At 39.2% G+C, this 21,154-nt stretch overlaps 1 protein-coding gene across 3 annotated transcripts in view; it reads left to right on the forward strand.

Moving 5' to 3' along the window:
- The window catches only part of ADAMTS12 (ADAM metallopeptidase with thrombospondin type 1 motif 12), a 181,906-nt gene that overhangs the window by 90,985 nt on the left and 69,767 nt on the right, over nt 1–21,154 (forward strand). For all 3 annotated transcript variants that reach the window (XM_082074433.1, XM_082074435.1, XM_082074434.1), the window contains exons 5-12: nt 1,936–2,019; nt 3,683–3,807; nt 5,410–5,559; nt 8,173–8,316; nt 9,082–9,226; nt 13,206–13,298; nt 13,513–13,658; nt 14,517–14,686. In XM_082074433.1, coding sequence (XP_081930559.1) covers nt 1,936–2,019; nt 3,683–3,807; nt 5,410–5,559; nt 8,173–8,316; nt 9,082–9,226; nt 13,206–13,298; nt 13,513–13,658; nt 14,517–14,686 — 1,057 coding nt within the window. The remainder of the gene's footprint in view (nt 1–1,935; nt 2,020–3,682; nt 3,808–5,409; nt 5,560–8,172; nt 8,317–9,081; nt 9,227–13,205; nt 13,299–13,512; nt 13,659–14,516; nt 14,687–21,154) is intronic.

Below are 21,154 nucleotides of genomic sequence, written 5' to 3' on the forward strand. Positions count from 1 at the left end.
GAAGCAAATTTTAACTTTATTAACAGATCACCTTGAAGCAAGTCTGTAATATTGTGTACTAGAAGAAATGGAATATCATTCATATGTATTCATTAAAACTTGGTATTTTAAAGCATTTTTCCCTTTTATTTTGCATAGGCATCACTTTTCCCTGGATTCTAAGTGAAAGAAGTCTCATAGCTCTAAATGCTAGCATTAATTTTCTTTCCACTGAAATTCCCTGTCTCCACTGTTTGCTTATGGGTGATTTCAGGTTGGTAACTACAGCAACAGAAGTTCTACAGTTTTAAGCTTATGGATTCTTTGCTGTATCTGTGGATGAGAAAGGCACACAGGAGCCCACTGGAAATTGTACTAACTTAATACACAATATAGCAAGAGCTATAATATTGTGTTACTCTTTTGGTCACAAATCTAAGCAGCACGATAAGAGCTACTAGGAAGAAAGTTGACTCTGTCCCAGTTAAAAGCAATACAGCTATTTTTCTGGATAAGTGTCCTGCTTCCAATACAAAGTCCACATAATTAAAAAAAAAAAAAAAAGAAAAAAAGAAAAGTTTAACTTTTGATGTTTTCCCGAGTGGCAAGTTTCAAAATGTAAGCTGACCTGCAAAAAGCAATAGTGAGGCTGCTTACAGATATATCTTCTGTTATTATCTGTATCATAGCAGATATTGACATTGGAGAGTCTATTGAGGATGTCTTCTATGTCTTTATCATGGTACGTGTGAAATTAATCATAGTGTAATTCTAGCCACGGTAACTGATTCCTCCCTTGTGTTTACACAGTATGTTCCTGACTGTGCCCGAGCAGCCTGACTAGCTACTGAGGCAGTGAGCCTCTCTAAGCAGACACAAACCTGATTTGGGCATGTGAGGTGTTGTCCACACAGGGAAAGTATGTAGAATAAAACCCTGCCATGATCTGAATCAGGAACAAACAAGTCTTAATGTTTTCCCTGCAATCTCTACCTGAGATGACAGGTTACCCACAATGATTCAATTTCCAGTCTAATACCTTGAAAAAGGCCCGTATCCAAATCCTGACCTTTGTATTCGAAACCACAATTTCCATTTTATTTTGGTAATTTCTCCTTTAACAATCCTCTCCAAAAGAGTTTTGAGCTAAACAAAATCCATTTAATCCATTTGCATTCATATTTCTTGTGATGTATGGCAAAGCTCATAGATAGATTATGACGGTCTTCTTTCCCTTTCCTCCTGCCTAATTCAACATCGTGGTGATGTTTATTGCATTTTATTTGAGTTTACTGAGTTCAGTTCTTGCTCTTTTTTTTGTGTTAATGTGGATTTTTTTAATGGATTTGTTATCCTTACTTTTGTTCCTACCATCCACTTCTGTCCTGTGAAAACACAAGTATCCATCACTTAACTGATTTCTGTTTGCCTAGCATTGACTTCTTTTGCTTTGTTGTGGCTTCTGCTTCAGCTTCTGCTGATTCCTACCAAATCAAAACAGGATTATTTGATAAGCTGGTTCTTATGCGCCCTCAATGGACCTCTCCATCAGTGTTACGTGACTCTAGATGTTACTTTCTTCTCTGCTAAGGTTTTTCAAGAACTCTGAAGTGGCTGAGATGACAATGAAGGAGATAGGCCCCAAACTGGTGCATTTCTCTATAGGGAAATGGACATATAATAAAATAATCTTGTGCCTGCTTTTGCTCTTTAGCTTAGTAACTTTTGCCAAATGCTGTATCATAACTCATTTGGCAGAGCTGCCTGTTGTAAAAGTTCTAACATCTGCTGCATTTCAGTAAACACATAAATGCCTTGAGGATTTAAGAACCAACACCCCTGCCTCCCACCCCAAGATGGACAGTGTGCTTTGAAGTAAATGTCATGTTTTCTCTCTAAAGTCCTGTTCTGCTATAGAGGAATCAGTTAATCTCATACCTCCTGGCTCTGGCACAGGTCACAGGGTTGTTCCATGATCCAAGCATTGGCAATGCAATTCACATTGTGCTGGTCCGGCTCATCCTCTTTGAGGAGGAGGAGGTAAGGTTTTTATTTTCCTCAAAATATCACTTGTGAAACTTGGAAGTTCAATGCATTGAGGCATAATTATGGAGAGGAGGGTTTATTTGTTTAAAATAGTGTGTTAGTTTTACTCTTCTATTAATCTTTGGCATTTCTGGTTTTTGAACAAATGTTGCCCCAGACAGCAAAGTATTTAGCTCATGCACAAAATCACCAAGGAAAATTTAATTAAAATGGGCAAATTAGGAATGGGTAAATGGCATCTCCCCAGTGTCAAAAAAACCCATAGGATGCCAAGGAAGACTAGATGAGAAACAGAAATTAATATATGTGTCATTGCTCAGAATCTAATTAACTAGCATTACCTGAAGTGTATTATAAAGTCTAATGTTAGAGTATTTGCAGGACTCTGAAAAAGTAAATCTGTTGTGTAACTCCAACACACGTTTTTCTTTTTAGATCTCTTTCAAAACTCAAAAATGAGGACTGAGTAGATGCTAATTGCTGTGAACTAGCTATATATTGGTAGTTTCTGATGTCTGTCATTCACAAATATGTTGCTACACGCTTAAATACATGCTGATTGTCATCATTTTATAGTTGTTCTTGAAACACTCTGTATGGCATAGCCTGCCCTGACTGCAGGAACACATTAAGGGGATTTTCTCATTTTTATGACCACAAGCCAGATGGTCCCAATGCTATTGAAAGCAGTGAACCAAGCCATAGAGCCGGGTTATATCTTCAGAAATAATTATTAGGATAAAGTCTATCTTAGTAGTCCTCGGTGTAAGAATATGCAGGCCAAAGACTGTAGTTCACATCTTAACAGGACAATTGGATCCTGAAGTCCATGGTGATCTCCAGTGAAGATTATTTCCTAAATTTTTTATGGCTATTTTGAAAATAAACCATGGATTCCTGTTCAGTTAAGCATGGCAGTGTTGGAAGCAGTGGTGTTGGGCAACTTTAAAAATTTGGTTTTAAGTTACCCAGAAGTTACTATCTGTTAACAATGTTATTTAGATACTTTGTAAGAAGTTTAAAGTTAAGTAGATTAAGCTGAGGCAAGATACAGTGAATGCCCAAGACCAGAAATGGGAAAAAAATATTTCTGAATGAATGTATTTTACATATTTTTTTTTCAGAAGAAATTTAAGTAACTGTGTGTATACCATATAATAAGATGAGGAAGAAAAATCTTGTCTGTCTTTGGAATTGAAAAATATTGTGAAAGAAATACACCCTTTGAAACATAATTGTTCCTTTAGCATGAGATTGTTCACATACCGTTCAGTGACAAACTTGAGCATGAAGTCCCTTACTAATTAATCTTTACCTTCTCTTTAGAGGAAAACTGGCTTTCAAGAGAATGTAAAAAATTTGTTTGAAGGTGTCAGTTCAGTGTTGGATTTTATGAAGCTCACTTTCCAAAAAATATGTACACTTCTACATTTAACTTTTCCTTCAGCTGCACCATTACAAAAATGTCGACATTTAAACTTAAAATTCAAGATGTTAGATAAGTGCATGTCATTTGTCCTAATGATAGCTCTAGCTTTAAGCAAAAACACAATCAATTGCATTTCAAAGGTTACCTGGCTTCACAGCTAACATCACTGACTTATTATTGCAATGCACTGTGGTCTTTACAGTAATATTTTCCTTCATTTCCCATTAGCAAGGCTTGAAGATAGTTCATCACGCTGATAAGACACTGGCCAGCTTCTGCAAATGGCAGAAGAGTGTCAATCCCAAGAGTGACGTTAACCCAACACACCATGATGTGGCCGTCCTCCTAACCAGGTATGACAGCAGTTCAGTGGCTGTGACTGACTATTGCTTAGTTGTATTTTTTTTATGATAGTGTTTTTTTATAGGCTTATATCATCCTTTATTTCATGCCACACATAACACAGTGAAGTGGTCTGATGAAGACATGCTGTTTCTGAAACACAGTGTTAATGCAAAAATAGCATAGTGTGAGCATGCCTGACACTCATACAAGTAGAGAATATGAGCTATGTTATAAAAATTTGGCTAAAGTTAGAGCTCCTGTACCTTTTAACAGGATTGTTTTTCATTTGTTTTCAAAGTACATATAACACTTCACGTATGCATGCAGGTTTTTTTATTAGAGATGCATCCTAGTCAGGAAATTGAGATCTGTATGTTCCGAGAGACTAGCAATTTGCAGAGCCCATGTCATTTTCCCTGCTTGATCCTCTCTCATTTTGTGCTCAGTCACTTCTCTCTTCTCCTTTAAGGGAATGTACCAAAACAACATAATGCACAGATGAACAACTCCATAATGACAAATCCTAAAATAATATACAGGTACAGTTCAGAATGGAGGAGGATTTTGTGAATACAGTGATTTATTTTAAGCTTTAATGTGTATGGTTTTAAAATATTATCTACATATCTAAAGAGACACAAAACATTTTTATGTGTGAGAAGGGAGGCACAGGAAACATAAAGGTGATGACTGAGGTTACACGGGGAGTTTGTGGCCATGCATGAAACAGAACTTCTAAAGATTTGCAAGAATGGATGCAGTCTGCACACAACTGAGAGAAGAGATTAGGTTTAAGGTGTGCAAAAAAAGTCCAAAGTTAAAGTCTATTACACAAAACAAACAAACAAAGCCACAATTCCCCCATCCCCCAAAGTGGTGCAGTAAACTAGAGAGTCAACAAGTCTTAAAATAAGAATGAGAAAAAGAAGTCTCACAATGATGTGTGGTTTACCTCTCCAAATAAACTAGCTTCAAACACTTCACTTGAATGAGGTTGAGGATTTGTTGTATAGCCACTAGGGCAGCCCTTCAACAGCTACAGATGCATCATACTCAGCTGTGCTGCTGTGTAGGATCAGAATCTCTGTTCCTCTTAGTAAATCTGCCACATACCCTAGGAGGAGGCTCTCTTACAGTGGGATGTTCCTTGAGCAAAGAGCCTGGGATTCAGCTGTGCTGCCTTCACCTTGCCGACTGAACCGGGAGAAGAAAAAACACCCTGACCCTCACAGGGTATCTGTCTCCTTTCCTCCTTTGCAGGTTATAGACTTCGGGATCACCATCAGGCATGTACTAGAAAACTTCGGATGTGCTATAACCAAAATGCTGTTAGAGGTGGAAGTTTTTAAACTTTTTCTTATGCAAGTTGACAATAAACATATGTATTTAGGTACTACAGCAATGTAAATATTGACTAGAAATTATAGCAGTATGATAGTGGCAGAACAAATGTATGTTGTTCTTGCATATGTGTAAAAATGTTGGCATTATGCTTTGCTTAAAATGCAAATTAGCATTAGTACATTGTGAGATGGAGACTTACCACTCAGTGTGACACTCTACTGTTGCTTTTAAGCTCTTTTAATGGCAAACCTTTTTTATGATTCTAGAAAGGACATTTGTGCTGGCATGAATCGTCCATGTGAAACCTTAGGTTTGTCTCACCTGTCAGGCATGTGTCAGCCTCACAGAAGCTGTAACATCAATGAAGATTCTGGCCTTCCATTGGCTTTCACTATTGCTCATGAACTTGGACACAGGTACAGTTTAAAGTGAAGGGGGAAGGGAGAACTAGCTGAGTTCAATTTATTATTTGTACATTAATACTCAAACCATCAGACAGAAACAAAACAAGGAGTGAATTACTATCTCTGTTATTAAAATCAAAACTGTGCTTCTTTTTCCCAAGCAAAGGAATAAGAGATACTTAAACCTCTGACCTTTTTCGTATATTTACATCTATTCAGTCTCCACCTTTTAACAGAGTCTGCTGGGGCAATGCATCAGGATGAAATAATTACGCTGTATAGAAGCATCACTTATCCTAATTTTTCAAAGCATACAGTGAATTTGTGATTACTTTAGATGGTCTCCAAATGAATCCAAATAGTTTACATAAAACCTGTCTTTTTCATTGTATCAAAATATTTTAATATTGGAGATTAGTTGGAAACCATTTTTAATTCAAGCAGTCAAACTTAATGGAAATACCAAATATTTATTCTCCCTTCTGACAAACAACTGAAGTAACTTTGGGGCTTTTCTTAATAACTGGTTTCTTCTATATAGTAATATTCCTATTGTGGATACACTTAGGTCAAGTTAACTGAAGTTCCTGGGTGATTAGCCTTGGACATGGCTAAACTTTTTTTATGATTGTGTATTTTTGCTTGAAACTGGATTCCTCAGTATTTCCATTTTTGAAGGGTGTTTTGGCAGGTTAGTTGGTTTATTAAACTCACATGAGAAAAATCTGATTGTTGAACCTGTTTTGACACTGAGTTCTTTTCCCAAGGGTAGGGATTTATCTCATGGATACTCCATTTTGGCTATAATGCTTACACTTTTCAACTGGGCCATATTGCTTGGCTAGGTGACACATTCACAGCTGTATCTACAATCATGGTACTTTCATTATGTACCCAACCACCGATCAGGATGAAGTCTGTATTTCCTCATGGGAAATAATAATAATAATAATCATCATCATCATCATCTGATACAAAGATTACTGAAGTATTGACCCTGTCACCTGTTAACTGGCCTTTCCTTATTCAACGTCTCACTTGCCAGAAAGAAAGTAGTATAAGTAAACAATACTGAAATAATTACAACCGCCTCTTGGGGGCTTTGGGTTTTGTTACTTGATCCCCACAACCTCTTGCTGACAGGGAGCTTTTTTTATTAACACTAGTTAGCAGAAGACACTTCTTCTCCACAGAGCTATGCATGTCTTTCTCCTGGTCTAGCCTGGGTGGCTGGGTTCTTGGGATGCTGTGGGACAGAGTACTGCTACACTTGCCTCTGCAGGAGTGATGCAGGGCCATGTCTGTAAGAATTGTCTCCACAAAGAAAATTGAATACCGTACGGTTTGTTGTTAACATGAAACCATCCTCCCCTCAAGCCGCGTTAGAATATGTGTGTTTAAAAGTTCAAATATGAACAGTAAAAGTCACCAAACAGGTGAACAAAAAAAATGAGAAGAGAGCTGTGCACCTGTTCCTTAGATGGATGTCGAAAGTCAACTCTTCCCCATCCTGTCCCTCTAAATGTTCACTACGTCCTCTGTCAACAGTTCATGGAAAAGAGCCTGTCAATGAGGGGATACAGTTGCTTTTATACCTCAGATCCATTACTGAAGTTTATTCAGACTGAAATTGTGCCCTGCTTTTGGAACATTTGAGTCATAGTACAATTACATTTCCCAGAAACAAAGTCTTAAGTGGTTTGAACTCACTTTGTCTTATTCGTGACTCAATCACACCCTGAGTCAGTTTTTGCTGCTCTTTCATACAAGGGCTTACACACCTTCAGATGTTAACAGTGTAGATGTCAACATCTTCATATATCAATATCTTTGTATGTTAGTATTTCAGATAATCTCCTTCATGATGAAATGACTTGGAGGAATGTATGTTTAATCAGCCGAATCCCACCCAAAGCTTTTAATGTTTATGACTTTTGCAAGTTGTTGAATGAAGAAATCCCTTAATAAGTCAGAGAAGCTCAGAAAACCATGTTGGGAAGACCTGCTGTGAAGGTCTGTTTGTAAGGCACAGTTTGAAAAAGCTAATTAGGAAGGACTGGAACTTGGAGGCTTATTCACTGAATGATCAGTAAATTGGAAATCAGCATCTCTGTCTTAAAAGAGGTTTAAAAAGAAACAAGCGATATAGACGTGATTACCAGACTGTGTAAGACAGTGTAACAAAGCCTGATCTTAAAGTGGTACAAGTATACAGTACTTGGGCTCCAAGAGCTAGGAAGCTCCTAGCGTTAGCAACCTTAACGTAACTAGGACTTAAACTGTGACTCCTGGCTCAACTGTATAATAGTGTTTTGACTCCCTTAAAAATACTCCTGAATATAGTCTCTGGCAGTCTGTTATTTATTTTGTGCTGGATGATATTGCTGTGAGTAACAGGCATGTTTGAAAGCCTGTTGGATTGTAGACATTTTGTAGAATTTGGGTCAGACCCTTTATATACTTTTTTTGGGTAAAAGTTGTCTACAGCCCACCAGGGAACAAGCAACCTTAGTGTCAGAAGCAACCTGAGTGTCTTTTTTAAGCACAGTGTGGAACACATAGATAGGTTTTATGCTACAACCAATCAGCTGGAATTACTAGATTTTGTTCTTTTTTTATCTCCAGTTTTGGTATCCAGCACGATGGAAAAGAAAATGACTGTGAGCCTGTTGGAAAACGCCCATATATTATGTCCCGACAGCTGCAATATGATCCTACTCCACTCACCTGGTCCCAGTGCAGCAAGGAATACATCACACGTTTCCTAGAGTGAGTGGTCAGGTTGTAACATTCTCCTGGAATGAGTACAACTGTGTATGAGAAGTTTATGCAGAGTTTAAAGGACATCCTGTATTATTACATTACTAGATGTGGGTTTTTGTAGTGTGCTTGAGTTAATTCCCATGGAGAACATACCCTAGGCTTCCTGCTCAATTAGTATTTGGGAAAAGCTCCATTATATTCTTGCTTTCTGGAACTGAACTCAAGTCTTGGAATATCAGCTCAGGTGTGAGGCAACCTGCAGTTTTTTCCAGTTATTGGGAATAAAGAAGCCTTTCCGTCAAGAACTCTAATGGAACATCATAAACCTTGCCTTTGGCCACAATGACATGGGCTTGAATTCAATTACTTGTTCAAATTCATTATGTTCTTTATAAAAGCGACAATATAGTATAACTTTAAGCAGAGCCTGTTGTGTGCTCTGAAGCCACTCTGCAAACTGTAGTGACCTCATAATATTTCTACTTTGACAAACTATATTTTGCCTTTGTAACCCTCCCTAATTAGATGGAGTGCTGTTTGTTAGCAGCAATTTAGATAATTTTAGCTGTAATCTGGAGGTACTACTTCCAAAGGCTGTATAAAAATGACCATTAAGAATTAGATATTGAAAGTCTTTACAAAAGTACCAAAAAAGAGTGGTTCTGTTTGTTTCTGGTTTTTTGCTTGTTTGGTTGGTTGGTCTGTTTGTTTTGTTTGGGTTTTTTGTGGTTTTGTTTGTTGGTTTGTTTTAATGCAATTTTTATCTTTTAGCCGTGGGTGGGGATACTGTCTGGATGATATCCCCCAAAAAGAAGTGTTAAAGTCCCCGATCATTGCTCCTGGGGTGATCTATGATGTGCATCACCAGTGCCAGCTTCAGTACGGTTCCAATGCTACTTTCTGTGAAGATGTGGATGTAAGTGCTGTATGTTTTCCTTCATTCTCCTAATAATAACTTAAGCTTCTTGAACAATGTGGAAGTGCAGTCACCGAACCTCTGCTGCTAACTAGAAATGCAGCATGTTCAGAGTCTCACAGACTAGATGTGCAGTGCAGGTGTTCCCTAACACTGTTTTAATTCCACTCTACAGATTCTATGAGTGGTTGCCTTGTATTTTGCAAGACCTTTACTGGATCTAGCTGCGTATCTGTTGTTAAATGCCTGTTTTAAGCAGTGGAGTAATTTTGGTTTTAAACTTATAATACAGATCTTAGGTAAATTATCAATACACTTTAAATCTCATTTTAAAAAATGAAGATGCTTCAACCTTATAGCTTTAAACTGACCAAATCATTCTAGAAACAAGTTTTCAGTCCCAGGAAGAGTTTTCTGAAGAAATTAGGGCTGTGATCTGTTCCCATATGTCCTGATTTTTCACACTGTTGATGCTCTGACTAATTAAAGGCAATTTCAGTCCATATACCTTGAAGAATCTTTATTTTCCCATCAAACATGAGATGTTCTTGTGGAAATGCATAATTTAAAAAGTACCCTGGGGTTTGTCTCACAGTACAGCAAAGCAGCATTGTGTGGACGTGCAAGGGAGCAGTGTAGTAACAGCAGCATATGTCTCTACAAGAGCTAGCAGCCAGTGCAGAGTAGCAGGTTATATTATCTAAGGTGCGGTGGCATTTTAACTGTACCTAGCATGTTCAGGGCTGTTTGGCTCCATGCAGCATTTTTCTACATAGAACAGTTCAGGAACAGTGTTTTCAAGTGTTAGTCTAGCTAAGTGATCACTAATTTTTGCTGTGTTTTGGACAGCAATCTGCAGCAAACATTGCAGACAGCATCCAGCTTGCGTGCCCTGTTAAACACAGCTGTGGCATTGTGGCTGTCAGCAGTGCTGGCGTGTTTTTTAGGCAAGGTATTGCACACAGCTGTAGACTGGGGACTGCCAGTGTTGACTGTTTATTCAATTTGGATAATTATGTGTATTCTCATCCACCCTTCTATTAGGGAGATTACTTCTGATTAATCTTCTCAGCCTTAATAGGTAACATGATTACCGATGTTGAACTGCAACTACTGAATCTGAAGCAGGTATTGAAAGATTGCTTTCATTACCCACTGTGCCAGTTTCCTCCATTACTATTATTTGTCTGTTGGTACAGATAGAAAATTATAGTATAATTTTGCAGTATTGGTTCATTCTGTCTCTCTTGGGTTTGAACCCACTAAGTTGTTACATTCAGCATCTCCTGGTTAACCAATTTTACAGGTAGACATATGTCAGAAAATTAATTAGAATCATCTGATTTTGTGTTTTACTGGAAGGCCTGTGTTTTGCAGGTAGCTGCACTGGCAGGGAAAGGAATTGTGAACAGTATACTCTGCCTGGCAAGTTGAATGATCAGTATAGTCATTTTGTCTAAGAGGTCTGACTGTTCTTTGCCTTTCCACTGTTTACTTAGTGCTCACTCACTCACCAGGCTATATTTGTTCTGTACCTTTAATGTCTGACTGAAATTGATCCACAGATTCTTTTTGAGAGAATCTGTATTTAGCTGAAGATGCCTAAGAGTTCAGTGATTTCACTTAGAAAAGGCTGAGATGTAGAATTCGAGTAGTGCTTTCTACAAACCATTTAGGTAGTAAGTCCTCTAAGCATTTCGTAAGTACATATTGTCCCTCTAATAACGAAAAGATAATCAAATACTGATTAGGGGGAGGAGTCTTCCAAGTGGTAGCTACACCCATAGCTTTCTATAGAACAGGCTGTGGGAGCTCAGAATCCTTATCACCCTCTCTTTATCTCCAAAACTTCCACTGACTGCAGTGAAACTGGATTTTTTTGGACTTGACTTTCTTTAAGGCACAGACTGTGGTCTCATAGGTTGGGTGGAAAGTGTATGCTGTATTGCTGATTATACAAATCACTTGTCTTGCAGTGAGTAATTGATAATGAATTTCTGGCTGTTACCTCAAATGCACACAGTAAACAGTGCTTTTTCTGGCACTGTTGTTATTCCAGTATTCTTAAAGAGGGAAAAAAGCTCTGGTATGTGGAGATAAATATGGAAACATTCTTGCAAAGCTAAAGAATTTCCTCCATGAACTTGGAAATCTATGAGTGCACCTCATAAAAATGTGAAAAGCTGTATTCAAGTTTTGTGCTTTTCTCTTGTATCTGAAACCCAGTGCAGGACTGCACTTTATACACTAAAAAGCATGAAACATCTATATACAAGAGTTAAAAATAAAGGATTAATTCCATAATGACTGAAAATTCATCAGCCAGAACACTTGGGTAGCTCTGCTGTAAGAACCTGACACTGATGGCTTTGCAAAGAGTTGCTGAGCTACTCTTGAACTATTAATAGGGAACTGCAAACCGACATTTGACTTGTATACAAAACCAGCCAAATGAGCCAAGATGCAATGCCCCAGACATTGTATTGCAGCTGGAGATTTGAAGTGGTTTGAGATGTTTTGTGCTATCAACTTCCTTTTGGGTGTTCCAGATGAAAACCAAGGTGAACACACGAATCAGAAGTGAATAAAAGGCAACTCTCTCAAACCAGACTTTGCCCAAGCTTATCTGTTTTAAATAGAAGCAGGTCAGAAACCAACAGCCAAGTTTTGCATTTAATACTCGGCCAGATGTTGCTGCTAGCTCATTGTGGCTGGATTTTCACAAGTGCCCAGTTTCTGTGTTGGTTCCCAAACTTGGCATGTTGTTTGCTCTGAAAATCCCAATGGGAGCTGCTAGTGGGACCCTTCTTATTGATGCCATTCTCTGATGACATTTACAACTGTCCCTGCTTCACAGGTGAATGCTGCCAGCTCTGTTCCCTCTCCCACTGCTGAATTCGGCAGTTCAAACACCCTGAGCCAACACCTGGCCCAGAGCCCCTGGGCTTTTGCTTCTGCTGTTCCAGTTGGGAGTGCACAGTCTCTGGGACACCCCTGGTTTCTCCAACTTGGAAGTGGTCTTCCGCACAAAGCCCTGCTTATTCAGGAGTTCCCAAGTATGCAGGGAACTGTATGTCAACCAAAAGAGAAACTGTTGTGCATGTGAACTGGAAGAGGGAATAGCCCTGGATGACTGTCCTCACTCTCCAGAAAATACTTGTGATTGAGTGAAGTAGATTTGTTCTATGTTAGCTGTACAACTTCTTGCCCCGCTAGCTTTAGTAACTCTCAGGATTTTCTGTCCCTTCCGTGGGGCTGACCACTGTCTGTGGAGTGGCAGCTGAAATGCTGTGCTTTACTGGCAAGGTACTGCATTAAACTGGCACCAGTTTCTGAGTAACTTAAGTGCAAGTATTCCCTAACCAGAGCCCTTACTCTACCCAACTCACCAGTCTTTTCTCTGCCAGCTAGCCTGGACTTCTTCTTTTAAACCATTCCTTTGCTGTCTGCTTGGCTGATGTTTTAAGATACCTTTGTTTTGATTGCTTTCTTTTTGGGACCTCCACAAATATTAAACTGGTTGTTGTACTTGGAGACACAACATTGCTTTTACTCGCATGGCTACCTTCTCTAACCTTTGATTGCACTTTTCAGGCAGACAGCAAAGCAAAACTGAACATTGTTTTCATTAGTACTCTTCAAATCAAAGTAGTAAAAACTCTGTCCACTTTTGCTTTAAACAGTAGTACCCAAACTTTGTAAAGTAATTTTTCCTGTGTGTAGCTGGGAGCTGAGCAGCCAATGAGGAGAATATTTGAACTCACATGGTTCAAGTAGTTCACTTCATAGAAAGTATTCATTGATTTGTATTTGTCAAATAGTCCCTCCGTGTACATTAATGAGGAGTGCCTAAATTTGGACCCTTTGTGGGAAATGCAGCTTTGTAAATGGATGTACAAAACTGTGGGAGATTTTTGAAAATCTTGACCATAGGAGTTCAGCTCTGCTTCAGACTGCCGTGGTTTTCTTTCTTTTCTAGAACCTTTGCCAAACGCTGTGGTGCTCAGTGAAAGGCTCCTGCCGCTCCAAACTGGATGCAGCTGCGGATGGAACGCAGTGCGGAGAAGACAAGGTGACTGTGGGCCACGCTGCCTGCCAAAGGGCAGTGAGGGAACCATGAGTAGCTCTGCCACTGTTCAGCGTGAAGGAGGGGCATCCTGTGACATCTCCATTTAAATTTCTACTCAAGTTTTCCACCTTGAGGGACAGAAGTAACAAATAATTCACAATAATATTTTCCTGTGATGATAATCTCAGGCTGTTTGTCCTTTCTCTCCTCTCTGCAGTGGTGCTTCGCTGGTGAGTGCATCACAGTAGGCAAGACTCCTGAAGCAGTCCATGGTGGATGGGGCGTTTGGTCGTCCTGGTCCCACTGTACAAGGACATGTGGGGCAGGAGTTCAGAGCGCAGAGAGACCGTGTGATAACCCAGAGTAAGCTGAGTCCGCAATCTTTTCATACCTTTTATTCAAGACCTTTGGGATACTTGTGATGTTGGAGTCATTTTTGTATGATACTGTGTTATTGGCAAGTGCCAAAGGCACTGAACATCTGTCCTTCCCAGTTAAGCATACCTGTGTGAAATTCAGTTGGCTCACCTTTTGCAATCGTCATCTCATTCTTTAATTTTTACTATCCATGGAACTTATTTCTACACAAAATTTTAAAAAATCCTGTTAGTTAGCAGTCAGGTTTTGCAGAAGTAATAGAAATGTTGCTTTAATAATACTACCATGAATAAATAGATGTCCTCAAACACTGGATGAGAACAATAACTAACAATCTGTTCCTGAGAGAAATAAAGGACTCACCTTTCATTTTTTGTTCTAGTCATCAGCTTTGTTTGAGCTCCCAACACGAGTCGATAGCTACAGAACATGGAGGGCAGAATTTTCTAATACATACCTGAGTTCATGATGACCCAACATCTGATTTTCAGAAATCTCTAAGAGGATGCCTAACAGCAGAAATCACTTGGTTATTCTGGAAGAAGTGTCAAACATTCTGAAAAATACGGTATTTTGAGGGAGTTTGCTTCATAAGGTATTTTGCTGTGAGCTCAGCCAGGCAATGTACCAGGCACTTCTTTGGTACACAAGGTATATCTAGATCTGTGTGCTCCATACTGACGTGTCTGAATACTTAAACATGCGAATGGTATCTCTACCCTGTCAAAGATTCAGATTCACCTTTTTATCCCATTGGAACCTGAAAGCTCTTTTGCTTTTTGCTCTTCTAAAACTACTTTTTACCTAGAATCTCACATCCCAATCTCAATGTTCCTTTTCTAGACCACAGTTTGGAGGAGACTACTGCACTGGAGAAAGAAAACGCTATCGCATGTGTAACATTAGCCCCTGTCGCAAAGGCTTGCCAACCTTTCGTCAGATGCAGTGCAGTGAATTTGACACGGTTCCCTACCAGAATGAATTCTACCACTGGGTTCCCATTTACAACACAGGTACGAAACTACGGATTTTTTAATATCCTGTATAAAAAGTCAAATATCCAGACCTCTGAGAAACTTCTATGAGGGCAAGAAGTCACTGAATTTTAAGTCTTTTAATTAGAGAGAAAAATCTGGTTTGCCTCCATAAGCAGATGTGAATTTTATGTATACACAAAGGCAGTGGTTCTCCTCTACACATAGAAGTTTTTGCAAAGCTTTACTGATAGGACTTTTGAGTGTAACTAGCTCAGTTCCTGGAAAGATATTACACTAAGAAAAGCTGTTTAAGTCACATCTATACTAATTGTTTTGGGTAGAACTAAACCATCTTTTCCAGTGTCAACTGCAGAACGAGAAGTACAGTGGTTTCATGTAGAGCTGCATGTTTGGGCCTTTAGGCACCACTGCACCTAATGAGCAAAGCTCTTCCACTGCACAAACGTGGCTTTACTACCTCCAAATTCAGATCTGCATGGTAAGTGCAGCTGGTACTACACTGAGGAAATAAGATAGTGCCTTGACTGGTTCAGTAATGTACTAACGGGTATTTTGTAGAGACAAAATTGATGCCTCTGCCTTATAACTTGCTCTGTAACAGCTAGTTACTAAATACAAGGGTAATAATTATTACCATGCAATTTGATTTTTGGTGTATGTATAAATGTAAGGAGTAGATTAGCCAGTAGAAGCTACCAATATAATTATTTTGAGAAAAAATGGACCATTTAGGGAAGTGAAGCTCAAGATTCAGCTTCATCTGCCAGTAGTATTTTTCAGCCTGTTCATTGCATTTTCACAGTTATTGGCAGTTCTGAATAGGCTTCCTAAATTTCAACTACTGTTTCAATTTCATGTAACAAATACACCATTGAAGATTAACCTGGAGCAGACTTCCAGGAAAATTTCTGATGAAAGAAAATGCGGTTGGTGGAACAGACTTTTTCAGAAGGACACCCGGTAAAATAAACCATGGTAAATGGTAACATTCTAAGGCTTAGTCCAAAGCCAAACTCATAAAGTGTCTTCTGCAGTCCCCTGTTACTGAAATTGGGATTCCAGTCCTCTCTGTTACTCACATGTACCACTGTTGGGTACACCGTCGGTTCAGTTCGTGTCCTCTTCAGGACAGTGCTGTAGAACTGGCAGTTCTGCATGTTCATTTGTTGCAGAAGGTCTGCTCTTAAAGGGCATTTAGAATCATGAATCAAGTGCTTTCTGCACACTGGAAGGCAGGCCTGTGGTGTGTCCATGTCATATTTCAAATAGAAGTGATTGGAGCTTTACAGATAAACCATTTATCTTTAAAATGCTGGTTTGTTGAGCCTGATATATTTCATCTGGAACATCATGGGCTTCAGTGACCTTTTGCAAAATCCTTCAAATACCAACCAAATATTTCTTCTGTGATTTAAAAAAGGTTTTTGACTGTTGTCACCTCTTTTCTCAGCAACAGAACTTCAGCCTAGAGTTATGTGTCTCCTCCGTGATCTGTGAGATCCTTAATGTTTGTAACTTTATTCTTACATTCCATTAACAACACGTGAAGTGTTTTCTTGCTGCTAAACTTTAATTCACCAGAATCTTGGATTCCTCAGATAGGCTCTCCTAGGAACATTCACCTAGACAGGGAGCTGGCCAAGTCCAGTGTTGATCCTTCATTGGACATCATCATTGTATGACTGAGGGTGGGTGGCTGTCGTGGGCACACAGCTTCCAGTTTTGTACAGCCCATGGCATTACCTACTGCTTTGAAAGATATCTGAGAGTTTTGCACCCATCTCAGTTTCAAATTTTCTTTCACCTTCCATTGTTTGCTAAAGGTGTCCTGGGCAAAACAGCTTTAAAGAGGGTCACGAGACAGTGCTCTCCCAGTGAGGTGGAACAGTGTAAGCCTTTCTTCTGAGTGTTTGTCTTAGACCAAGACTTTAAACAACAGTAAACCAATGGTGCCACATGAAAAAAGAGTTGACGTTTTAGGGCCCTGGAGACTTAATTAACATGTCTGCCATATGTCCACCAGCCTTTGTTAGTGTATCCATTAACTGGTGCCATCCCATTTCAAAGACTTATCAGAGCAGTCTGTTACTACTTCAGCTTGCTGCCAAGAAGATATTTCCTTGTGTTTCATTATGAGGCATTATCTTCTTATGCTGCACATGGGACATAAGGGGAAAAGAAAATGTCATCAAGCTTTCCCTAACCCTGAGTACGTGTAACACATTTTGTGTGGAAGCTTCTAGTTGAGGAGGTGAAACCCTGAGCTAGACATTTTGTGGCATTTTATACATTCATTGTTTCCTCATCTGACTGGAAAAATGGTAAATGATGGTTAGAATTGTGTCTCCTGGCTTTAATCTCATAGCTTACATAAGCCAGTTCTAATGAATGTCGCATAATTGAACACGTTGAATGTCCTTTTCTCTCGTATAAATTGTACCTTTATAAGAGGACAAAGACTCTTTTTTGAATAGTTTATAATTTAAAATAAGGTGAGATGCAACAAGCAGATTTAACAAGCAGCCTGGCAGAACAATGAATGATATCCACTGTTACATAGGCTAATGATATTTAAGGTTCCAGTTTTGATTTTTCCCTCATGTTTTAAATGAGTTTGGGCCTGTTGGAGAACTTGCATAGTCCTATTGTGGAGTTGCCCTGGAGCAGAGAAACCCACCTACCTCATGCTGGAGCACCTGAGTATCCCTGGGAGCCTCAGCATGAAGGGGACATCCAGCAGCTCTAACCAGGATATATTCTGAACTGTTCTCATTACCCAGACCCCTGCTTCGACACTTTAGTCAGACTTTGGTGCTAATGCACTTCTTTTGCCATCAGACTGACCCCACATTTATTTATTTCCTACCTTTTGACAAATTACATTTATCTCAATCTGATGGTTTCTCAGGGTTTAACTTTCATGAAGTGACTCCTACCCTGAATCATATAAATACCTTTCTTTTCTCAGTCAGTGCCAGGAAGATCGCATGTACTATCAGATAGGGGTTATGTATCTAAAATGTTTAAAACTTCATATTTTTTCCCAAATATATATCTGTATCAAGTAACATCTGTACTGGTGCAGTCACAGGGGCTGAGCTAACAGCACAAGATAATGCTGCTACTGCTTTAAAATTAAACTTTCTTTGGAGATCCAGGCTTGGTGAAAGTGGTAAAGTAGCTTTGCCTCGGCTTTATTTTCTCATTTTGTCTGTGTTTGGCAATTGCCTTGTCTGATTTACTTTGTTTTGTGTTTTCTCATTCAGTCCTGAGTTCTCACAGAGGTGAGGCCTTGAAGAGAAGAGGCCCACCTCTTTTCTTCCTTGTGAGGTAGGAAAAAATATTGAGGCCTTATCTTCTGCTGACAGACACATTAATCACATCCTTCTCAGTCAGGTTAAGCTGGGTCCCTCCTGCATGTGAACTCATGGGAGTCAGCTGCAGGGGAAACAAATTTAAATTGGGAGGGGAATGTGTTCCTTTCTAGTCACCTTGACATTGTTCTGTTTACATTTGGTGAATCTGAACTCTGTTATAAAATACACAGTGGAAAAAAATCATATGCCTGAATTTTAGGTCAGTTTAGCTGACTCGCTTCCTTGGTCCCATTCTGATTGCAGATAAGTCACTGGGTGCTTAGGGGAGCTGTGTGGCTTGGGATTCCATTACGTCTGGGTTTCCTTTATGTATTAAAGGGTTTATCTTGTTCCTGTTCAAATCAGCAGTGTAATCTTGGTGCAGGATGTGTGCACTCTGGAAAAATACAGGGTGTAATTTTTCTGGGCTTTTGAGTGTTAGTGGCACCTCAGCTAAAATCTGAAGTCCAGCAAGTGGCAACACACTGCCAGAAGGATGCAACCAAACAGGAGCAAGTTTGCAGGAGAGCAACATGAAAGCCAAGTGACTTGAAAAAAATAGTTTATGAAAAAGACTGAGAAGAGCAAGTTTTGCTCTAGAAAAAAAATAAAAGAAGGTTGAGTGAATTGAATGCTAGCTATCTGAAGAGAGTTTCTAAGGATATATTTCATGCATATGCCTGAGTTAGTATAGGTAGAGGCTAGCAAGACTGCATGGCTCTGTGCGGTGTTGTGCTTGGGTCTGGGAGAAGCTGCTGATATCCAAGCAGTCCCATGTCCATGTTAACTGACTCTGAAAAGCAGGATCCCGTGGTCCTATCAGCTCAGTTTGAATGTAGCTCTTCTGCTTTCAAACTTGAATTTGAAGTCAAGTGTTTTGTTATTGTATTTCATACTGCAACTTCCACCCTCTCCCCTCAAGTAATGCAGGAATCCCCAAAGAGAACAGGATCCAGCAGTTCTTCATGTCCGTAAGTGGTAGCATAAGCAGAAACAGCCAAAACAACACAAGGGAACTTTAGGTTACCAAGTAAAAAAATCTTCCTTGCTGTATGGGTGGTTAAACATTAGAGCAGGTTACCTAAAAGGTTTGAGGCATTAATGTTGTTGTTGTTTAAATACGATCTAGTCAGGAGCAGTCTAAATGGCTTTGGTACTGCTTTGGTGGGGAGTGATGTGCGAAACTCTCTAGGCTGTACCCGGTCAGAAATCAGCTCTGTTTAAATAGGAATTCAGTGTGAATCGAATTGTGTGAACATGGTCATGACTGAGTGTTCGCAGATTGGATCTAGTATTTCGTGCATATGCTGGCTTGCAAGAATTTTGGTATATTTTGGCATAGAAGTTACTAAGATTACAGCCTTTTTGTTAAAGTCTCATAATGAATTAATCAATTTGGTGAAGTAACTGAAACGAAACCAGCTGCTTTAATGAGTTCCTTCTGAGCAACCCTCGTGCTCATATTGATCTTAGTTTAGTCATTTTAGATTTTCAGGACTGAAATAAGATTTAGAAAATCTGAATTAAATGCCAGTCTTTGCTTTCAAGTTCTTCCAAGTGTGTTTATTTTGCTTCTGTATCAGTTATCTATCTGAAAATAGGAGATAAAAGTACTTTCTGCATCTGTATCTGTTTTGTGTTTAAACTATTAGACTTTTTGTGGAGAGTGGCTGATTCTGATATGGTTTATTTGCAGCCCGATAATAGTGGATCCCTGATCTTTCATCAGGTCCCTGAACTGAGCTGTAGAAAAATCAAGGATAGATAAGTAAATAAACTTAGAAAATGAATGGCTAATACAGTGCTAGAATAATTTCCTCAGTGGTGCTCTAACCATCCTTCTATGCAGATGAATATCGAAATAACTAAAGAATGATGGTTTTGTAGGACTGAGTTTGTGAGGAGGGATCAATACTCTCTCATTGCCAATGGGCCTCAGAAGAAAAATGATAGGAAGGTAGGATCTGATTTTAGATTAGTTACTACAGTTAGGAAAACCAAGAAAGCTTTCATGCCTAGGAAGTCCTTCTTCGAATCATGACCCTTTGCAAGTCCAAAAGTTTCCTTGTTATTTATTTTTACATTTTGTTTTGGCATAGTAAGGGAATTCTCTTTCTCTGCAAACTTCTTCTGAATTATATACTTAGATTCATCATAGTTAGGACAGGAATATGTCAGCAGTCAGCACTGCCTGCTTTTTCTTGCTCAGTAATTTCTGAGATGGAATTGGATACTATCTTGCTTGTTATGTCAACACACAGCTAAGGCGGAGGTACAGATATCCAACTGCTGTTCTACGTATTCCGTTATGAACAAGGTAAAAGCTGAAATGACTTTCAGCAAAGTCTGTGGCCATCAGAATCAGTTCTGAGTTGGTAACAGAGTAGCTGGAAAACTGGGGTTCTCCTTTCCATAATGGTATTGTGATTTGAATTTAAAAAATGGTGAATTGAGAAGGTAAGCAAAGTGGAACAAAATTTAGAGCACTAAACTAATCAAATTAGCCACACAGCCAGAAGAAGGTTTCTGCAGATAAAAGTAAAATTAATTGTGTCACTTATTGTAACAGCTCTTATCAGAACAACCAATGGATGTTGTGGCTGGCAGTTTTCACAGACGGGCTGAGGACTGATAAGGGTTACAAAATTTATGTTCTTGCCTGAGACTCTTCGATAGCTTGATCTCTGTTGATATTCTTGAACATGACTCATATCACCTTGAATTCCACCAATGTTATAACCTTGGTCCATGTGTATCTTCTGCCTCTAATCTTTCTGTTGCCCTTTACAGAGGCCTCTTTGTTTCAGAAGCCACAAGTATGACATTGTTGCCAGTCCTAAGAAGCTAATTTAGCTCTAAGAGGTAAAAGACAAGAGTTAAAACACAAAACTCCTCATTAAGGTTTTGGATTTCCTTCAGTGTCCCTCTTAAAATTCTTGTTTGATCCCAGTTCTGCAGAGGTGCTGTTTGCATGAATGAGATCTATATTTTTAAAGTTAAGACTGTGTAGGCTTCAGTCCTTGAGCTGCAAGGACATCAGGGGAAGAAGCTGCTGTCACTTGTATACACTGTGTGGTGCTGTGTATATGTTGGTGCTGTACCAACCAGAGCAATGAAAGTGAACATC

This window comes from Streptopelia decaocto (genome assembly GCF_964273445.1).
Source record: "Streptopelia decaocto genome assembly, chromosome: Z".
Classification (NCBI taxonomy): domain Eukaryota; kingdom Metazoa; phylum Chordata; class Aves; order Columbiformes; family Columbidae; genus Streptopelia; species Streptopelia decaocto.